Source organism: Drosophila virilis, unplaced genomic scaffold (genome assembly GCF_030788295.1).
Source record: "Drosophila virilis strain 15010-1051.87 unplaced genomic scaffold, Dvir_AGI_RSII-ME tig00002331, whole genome shotgun sequence".
NCBI lineage: Eukaryota > Metazoa > Arthropoda > Insecta > Diptera > Drosophilidae > Drosophila > Drosophila virilis.
In genome coordinates, this window is record NW_027212913.1 from 34437 (window position 1) to 42904 (window position 8468).

Here is an 8468-nt window from a genome sequence, read left to right on the forward strand (position 1 = left end):
AATGCTAGAGATGACGAGCTTAGTCGGCTGATACATACCCTTGGCCCCAGGTGTGTCATAGGCGGTGCCTTTTAGGCCAAATATTCCTGGTGGGGCCCTAAAAGAAACAACCCAAAGATACAAGCGCTGCTCAGGCAGATGCAGACAAGAAACCTTAGCTGCTACTGGACCTCAGATGCCCATTTCCCATATCCCGAGGAGTGGAGATACCGGACGAGGATCTGTTTTCTGACCACAGCGCGTTCCGAAATAACGCCCCGTTAGCGACGAAGTCAACATGCAAAAGCTGATTTACAAAACTACTGATAAAGCCAAATTTTGAAGCTTGCTGTTAGACTCCGTACTCGATCATGCCCCAGTTAGCCAAACTGCTTTAGCTCCTGGACGCAAAAGTAGACCACTGCGTAATCTTGCCCAGATTGTCGAGAACAATCATAGTGCCTCTTTAGCACCACCACATCTTGTACTACCTGGAGCCTTATCAGCTACTTTAACTGTTGTTGCCCCACGTGGGCAAGTTTTTGTGTGTCGACTTTTGTCGGACACCACTTCTGAGGCATTGGCAGCCTATATTGCGAGCAAATCTTCTGTTAATTTCTCCACTCCTCGTGAAATGTCATGATGTGAAATAAATGTTTCACATGATATGTTCCGTATCATTTGTGATCCCAAAATTTGGCCTCCACAAATCATTATTAGCAATTTCAACCCAAAAAAGACTAAACAGCCTGTCACCCTTCCAGTCCCTTTAATACAGGGTGCTGTTTGTGCCCCAAATCTCAAATCACTATATGAATGTCAGAGTTCTCATTTCTAAAATTATAAATTTATAAATGGCCAGCATTTTCTACGATTCGGGTATAATCGCATTTTCAGAAAAGTGGACGAGTTCAACCATATCTGATTTTGAAGGTTTTAATTGCCGCTTAAGCCACTCTCCAGTCAGAACTTTTCCGTTTTAGTATGTCTACGGACGCTGAGATTGTCTCAGTTAAGGTGTCTTTCAACGAAATATCTGTATTACATGCTCATATATTCCTCCTTCTTCTCATATTTAAGTTTATTTGAGAAATATTACTTGTCTTAAAGAAGTTTCTTCATATGTGCGTGATATTGACCTATTAATACTGTTGGGTATTATTAACCGCCGAAAAATAACTCGTGACCTCAGTGCAGCATATCTATCCTACCGTTATCATAAATCAAAGGGTATAACCATCCAATAATACATTGTGACACTTTGTCATAATAAATACAAATATACAAATGCACAAAGTACATAAAAAGAAATACATAAACATTCCACCGCACAATCAATGCGATCCATCGCTTATACATAAGCCGATCGTGGCGCGTGAGAATGCTGAGCATGCACTTTGCTGCTTAAGCGGTCAAACCATACCCAAGATATGCATGCCTTCTACATAAATATGTATATACCAACATACGTATATACACATATAAGCAAATTGATATAAGCATTGCATGTTTCGGGTTAGCCGAACCCAATTCTCAATAAAGTAACAAAACGGAACAGACGCTCCAAAATAAAACGGTCTGTATTCGAATGTATTATTTTGAAATTATTACATGGCGACCGTGACAGGACTCACAGGCTGCAGTCTAGTTAAAAAAGTGCGAAGTGCATAATGACATAATGCCAAGTAAAAAACGAGAAAGAAGGGCTAAGATCTAATACCCTTGCAGATCCAACCTTTTCATAATGCTCATAGTGGTTTGGCCCTATCTAAGGAGTACCGGGAAAATAGTATATGCCGAGTTTGGTCAAGATATCTTGATAATCAAAATGTTTTTGATGGCAGCTATATGATATAGTGGTCCGATCTTAATAGGCTTTTGCATATATATGAGGAGCATAGTAAAACTAATAAATGCCGAGTTTGGTCAAGATATCTTGAAAAACAAAATGTTTTTTCATCCAAAAACTTAATTTTCGATTGATCATTCCTATGGCAGCTATATGATATAGTGGTCCGATCTTAATAGGATTTTGCATATATATGAAGAGTAAAGTAAAACTAATAAATGCCGAGTTTGGTCAAGATATTTTGAAAAACAAAATGTTTTTTCATCCAAAAACTTAATTTTTGACCGATCATTCCTATGGCAGCTGTATGATATAGCGGTCCGATATTAATAGGATTTTGCACATATATGAAGAGTTAAGTAAAACTAATAAATGCCGAGTTTGGTCAAGATATTTTGAAAAACAAAATGTTTTTTCATCCAAAAACTTAATTTTCGACCGATCATTCCTATGGCAGCTATATGATATAGCGGTCCGATATTAATAAGATTTTGCACATATATGAAGAGTAAAGTAAAACTAATAAATGCCGAGTTTGGTCAAGATATCTTGAAAAACAAAATGTTTTTTCATACAAAAACTTAATTTTCGACCGATCGATCCTATGGCAGCTATATGATATAGTGGTCCGATCCAGCTGGTTTTCACATATGTGCTGCGTGCAACAGAAAGAGGGACTTCTGCAAAGTTTCATTAAGATAGCTTTAAAACTGAGGGACTAGTTCGCCTAGTTCGGACAGCCGGACATGGCTATATCGACTCGGCTGTTGATGCTGATTAAGAATATATATACTTTATGGGGTCGGAGATGTCTCCTTCTATGCGTTACACAATTCACGACAAACTTATAATACCCTCTGCAAGGGTATAAAAAAACATCAAAACATTGCAAAAATCAAAGTGTGAATTGTTTAAGTCCCAGACACATAACGAAAAAATGACATTGAATTTGTTGGCGGTGGAAAGGCAGCTGAAGAATTAAAAAAAAAAAAACAGAAGCGGCTACAATGAGAAAAGAAAAGAAACATATTACAGGGCTCCAAGATACGTCATCTACTGTGAATTATATTAAATTAAACAACAAAAGCTGCAAATAATTGATAGCAGCGGAGCCCAAGCTCGAGACAGCTCTTCCTATTGAACAAAGGGATTTGCCGGCGTTGCAAGAGGCAGGCAAATCCAGCCGATGGACCTCGCCTACTCACAATAGCTGAGTACTGGGCTCGACAAGAAAAGAAAGCAATACCAAGGCACAAAAGGAGTGGACGGAGAGTGAAACTCTTGCAGCAACGGCGACTGGTCAAGGAAATGATTCACTTAGCCAAAGGTGAATCAGACCAAAGTGTGAACAACGCTACACAGAGCATCTTCAATACCCAGATCAGCAGTTACGCATTGGTGAGAAACAACGCAAGCGGGCTGCATAATTGCTAATGCCCCAATTTGCTTTAACATTAAGTTTTAATTTCAAGCCTATGTGGGAAACCGTCTATGAACTGTTTTGGTAGTGTGCCAAATACTAGTTCGTATGGACAATACTAATACGTTGCTGATGGTGTCGGGTTGAAGCATTAAGTGAAATATTGAATCTGGACATCCCAGTCATTTTTGTCTGCAGAGATGTATGAACGAATGCATTCATTAAATGTTCGATGACTTAGTTCTATTGTCCCTAATGTTTGATGAAGATATGCTGTACAGGTGGGATTCTTAATTTTCATCTACTTGCATAAATTAGTTAAAATCTGGTTTTTATACTCAATTCAAATGTCCGAGATGAACGTCTCCGTTAGATCAAACTTGAGTATGAAATTCGAATATAGCTTTTGCGACGTTATTTGCCTTTTTGCTTTTTATTGGAAAGGCTACTAAATATTTTGTAAGGTCACATATTAATGTGACTATGTATTCATTACCATTTACCGATTTGGGTAGCGGACCAACTGTATCTACTATCACTATATGGAAAGTATTCACTGGTGTTTCTGTGAGAGTCAAAGGAGTTTTTGTGTGTGGCTTTGTTTTAGACACTTGGCATTTTTGACATCTACGTACGTACTCTTTTATATGACGTGTCATACTTTTTCAGTAGTAGTGTTGTGTAGTTACAAGCCTTTTTGCAACTAATTAATTAGCACTGCTTTGTGTGCAACGAAATTCGATGTTTTATATTTTGTTTCAAATGTATTTATTTACCGCACAGGGCACTTATTATAGTTTACGAAATGTAATAATATTACTCGGCAGTCAACTCGAAATAGCTGTGCCTTGCTTGCGATCAAACAAAAAACTAAACTATATGTAAAACGAATGAAATTGAACTCCGCTCAGAACGATGGGCAGCGGGCGTCAATGAAGGAGGCAAAGGGCCGATGAAGAGAGTAGACATCAACCTACAAAGAGCAAACATCATTTGCTCTTAAGCTGTATTTATGATTATTGTCTTCTGCTGTTACTGCACGCAGCCGTCGCTGTTATCTCTACCGGTCACTAGACCAAACATCCTCCCCCCATTGGAAGGCAAGGGACTTTCAACATTATCCTGTTTTGGCAGCAAACATAGCTTTCGTATGGCTCTGCGTATGACTCCAGTCGCAGTCTGAAGCACTGCAACTCTAGATACCCCATCAGATCCCGAGATCAGCTCTAGAACTCTAGCTAATGGCCACTTCAGCGGCGGGAGGGTCTCATATTTTACATGGACGATATCGTTGATGGAAAGTCCTGGCTGAGGAGTGCGCCATTTGGAGCGCTGTTGAAGAAGCGTTAAATACTCTTCGCGCCAACGGGCCCAAAATACTTGTTGGAGGTATGTGACGCGCTGAAAATAGCTTAGCCGATTGAAATTAAGCTTCCTTAGATCAGGCTCAATGTATGACGAAGATGGCGCTGTACCCAGAAAGTGTGCGGGTGTCAAGACGTTAAGATCATCGAGATGCTCTGAAAGTGGAAGTAATGGACGAGAATTAATAATTGCCGTGATGTGGCAGACGAGCGTGCGCAGCGAATCGAAGTCCAAGATGGAAGGGCCGACAGAGCGATAAAAATGGTGATTCGCAGTCTTCACAGCGGCTTCCCATAGCCCGCCAAAGTGTGGAGAGCGAGGAGGGATGAACGACCATTCAATTGAATCGGATAGGCAAAACTCGTGAGCAGCTTATGATATGCTCGTCACTCAGTAACAGGCGGCTCAGATCTGCCAGCTCGTTCTTAGCGCCTACGAAGTTTGTCGCATTGTCAGACCAGATCCTTGAAGGTCGAGTGCGAGTCAGGATGAACCGTTTTAGGGTGTTTAGAAACGATATTGTAGACAAATCCTTTACAAGTTCCAAGTTTACTGCCCTTGTAGCGAAGCATATGAACAGGCTAATGTAGCATTTCACGGGAGGCCTGTTGCGGACTTCGCTTTTGTAGAAGAATGGTCCACAGTAATCAACGCCAGTGACCATAAAAGGATACGATGTGTCGAGACGATCAGCTGGTAGATCTGCCATTATATGCTCTACCAATCGTGGCTTGGCACGAAAACAAATTGTGCATTTGGCAACAATGCTAGAGACTGTTTTACGACCGCCAATGGGCCAGTATTGGAGCCGAATCGAAGCCAATACGAGGTCCAGCATGTAGATTCCGTTTATGAAAGTGGATTATTAATGCTCGGGTCACAGGATGCTGGCGAGATAATATAATCGGATATCGCGCTGAGAAGTCCAACGACGAATTTTTCAGCCGTCCACCGATGCGGCGTAAGCCGAAGTCGTCAAGGAATGGCGTGAGAGAAGCCATTGAGCTAGACCGTTTGACGGGCCTTCCTTCCATCAGTGCCTTGTAGTCATCGCCAAGAGTAGCCATTTGCACTGACCGCAGCAACAGATGTGTGCCATGATGTACGGGGCTTACAGTTACCTCAGATCCTTGGATTCGATTTACAAACTTGTAAATGTAAGCAAAGACGCGTTGCAGCTTGGAGAACGAGTTGATGAACTTGCAGCCAATTGACAGATCAAGTTGCGAAGCGAGTAATACCTTGTGTCGGAGTTCTGGCAAGAATTCGACAGGTACACAGGAGGCAGGCCACTTTTCCTTTTCCTTTCTGAGAAAGCTCGGGCCATGCGCCCATAACGGGGACCTGGAAAGCTCACTGGGCAGCGCTCCTCGTGAAATTATATCCGCCGGGCTTAATTCAGTGGGAATATGATGCCATTCCATGCCAGTGGTGAGCTCTTGGATGGCTGCACCCAATTGGCAACGAAAATATTGAATTTGGAAGCATCATTGCGAATCCAAGCCAAAACTACAGCAGAGTCTGACCAACAGTAATAACGACAGTTAAACACTTTCAGTTGGCAGATTTCGCTGAGAAGTTTAGCCAATAATGCAGCTCCGCAGAGCTCCAGCTTTAGTACAGTGATGGTTTTCACAGGCGCGACACGCGACTTGGAACACAAAAGACGTACGCTTGTGTTGCCTTGGGACATGCTGCTCATCCATGGCCAGTTGGTGCATAGCCCGCACTGAGAGAAACCATGCTGGTTTTATGCCGTAGGTGACGGTGTCCAATTTGTAAGTCTGTATCTTCTGATGCTGAGAATCACGCCACAGGATACATTGAAGATAGCTGTCTGCTGGTTCGACTCGTACGCATCGATACATTTTGCATATGTCGCCTGTGAGGGCGACTGCGAATGTACGAAAACGCATCAGTATCGAAAACAGTTGGATGGTAGGACCTGCTATCAGTGCATAATTCAGCGAGTTCCAGAGGAGGTAGCTGATGATCCATCAAACACGACCCTTAGCTTGGTTGTAGTACTATCCTCCTTCAGCACGCAGTGATGTGGCAGATAGTATTTGCATTGGCCCAGTGCAGCTAAGCTAACAAGTGACATAAGATTTAAGTCAAGATATTCCTTGATAAATGCTGCATACTGGGTTTTCAAAGTTGGGTTGCGGTCTAGTTTCCTTTCTAAATTAAGGAATCGGCGAAGCGCCTGTTGATAGGAGTCACCCAGCTGATCCAGGCTTAGCCAAAGCGGTAAGCGAACTGAATACTCGCCAGTCGGCAGACGCTTAAAATTGGCCTGAAAGTGTGCCTCGCAGTCACGCTCCTCCCTATTCGGGGATGACTCAGGCTCGGTGCAAGATTCCAGCTCCCAAAACCGACGGATTAATTCGTCAATCTGAGCATTCTTCATCTTCTGACCAAATCTTTATTCATTATCAGAATGTCAGAGGTCTCACTTCAAAGCTAAAAAATCTTTTTATTGCCAGCACTTCCTTCGATTCGGACATAATAGCATTTTCAGAAACATGGTTAAACTCAACCATATCTGATTTTGAGATATTACCGAATAACTTTATTTTGTTTAGAAATGATCGGCCGACTCGAGGTGGTGGGGTGTTAATTGCCGTTAAAGCCACTCTCCAGTCTGAACTATTCTGTTTTAGTACGCCTACTGACGCTGAGATTGTCTCAGTTAAGGTGTCTTTTCCTACACGGAATATCTATGTAACATGCTCTTATGTCCCACCTTCTTCTGATATTCAAGTTTATATGAATCATATTACTTGTATTAAAGAAGTTTCTTCACACGTGCGGCATAATGACCTATTATTGGTGTTGGGTGATTTTAATTTGCCGAACATCTCTTGGTCATTATTCACTGCTGAAAATTATCTAGTGCCCTCAGCACAGCACGATTTTTTAGACTGCATGCTTGATCTTTCGTTGTTTCAAATCAATTCAATTTCTAATCATATGAATAGAACACTTGACCTTGTATTTGTTAACGACTACCTTATTTCTAATGTGTCTAGGTCACCTCCTTTATCTCTTCCTGAGGATGTCTATCATCCAACTTTAGAGATTGCAATGCTAAATTGTAATCCTTCCATTTCGTGCTCATCAGCCAATACGCCCCGCTATTGCTTTCGCAAAGGAAATTATTCCTTGCTGAATCAGCTTATTTATTCAACCGATTGGTCTTTCTTATATGACTCAGTTGATATGAATACAGCCATTAATTCTTTTTATATCACCCTAAACTCCCTCTTAGATGTGTGTATTCCTAAGTCAATTCCTTAGACTACTTTTTCAAAACCACCCTGGTTTACTCCCAGATTATCACATCTAAAAAATGTAAAATCCAAATATTTTAAAAAGTTTAGAAAGTCTGGTTCGTGTACAGACTTGGCTAAATATTCCATAGCCAAGTCGAACTTCTTTCTTCTTAATTCTCAATGCTATGAGCATTATCTAATTCGTTGTAAAATGCAATTCGCCCGAAATCCGAGACAGTTTTATAATTTTGTAAACTTGAAGCGTAAGTCTTCAAGTTTCCCATCTTCTTTTTTTCTTGGGATGGATAAAGCTAGCAATGACACTGATTCTGCTAACCTCTTTGCTAATTTTTTCCAATCAACTTACTCTTCAGTCTGTTCTAATACTAATTCTTACCCTTATACTATTTCCTCCGCTAGTTCTATACCTCCCCCCATTATTTCACACTCCTCTCTCCTATTAGCTATTAACTCTCTAAAATCTTCTTACTCTCCTGGGCCGGACAATATTCCTAGTTGTCTACTCAAGGAGTGTAGTTCTTCCCTTTTCTATCCATTGCTAAAGCTTTTTAATCTATCC

The 8468-nt window shown here is 41.2% G+C and overlaps 2 protein-coding genes across 2 annotated transcripts; both read right to left on the reverse strand.

Annotated features, from left to right (window-relative positions):
* Positions 1-4280: 4280 nt before the first annotated feature.
* LOC138911734 (uncharacterized) lies at positions 4281-5322 on the reverse strand. The gene is made up of 2 exons (XM_070211117.1): positions 5004-5322; positions 4281-4768 (listed from the first exon to the last, which is right to left on the reverse strand). Exons 1-2 carry the CDS (start codon positions 5320-5322, stop codon positions 4281-4283), a joined length of 807 nt encoding a protein of 268 aa, XP_070067218.1.
* A 1254-nt stretch (positions 5323-6576) lies between these two features.
* Positions 6577-7023, reverse strand: LOC138911735 (uncharacterized). The gene has a single exon (XM_070211118.1). It carries the CDS (start codon positions 7021-7023, stop codon positions 6577-6579), a length of 447 nt encoding a protein of 148 aa, XP_070067219.1.
* Between the last annotated feature and the right edge of the window lie 1445 nt (positions 7024-8468).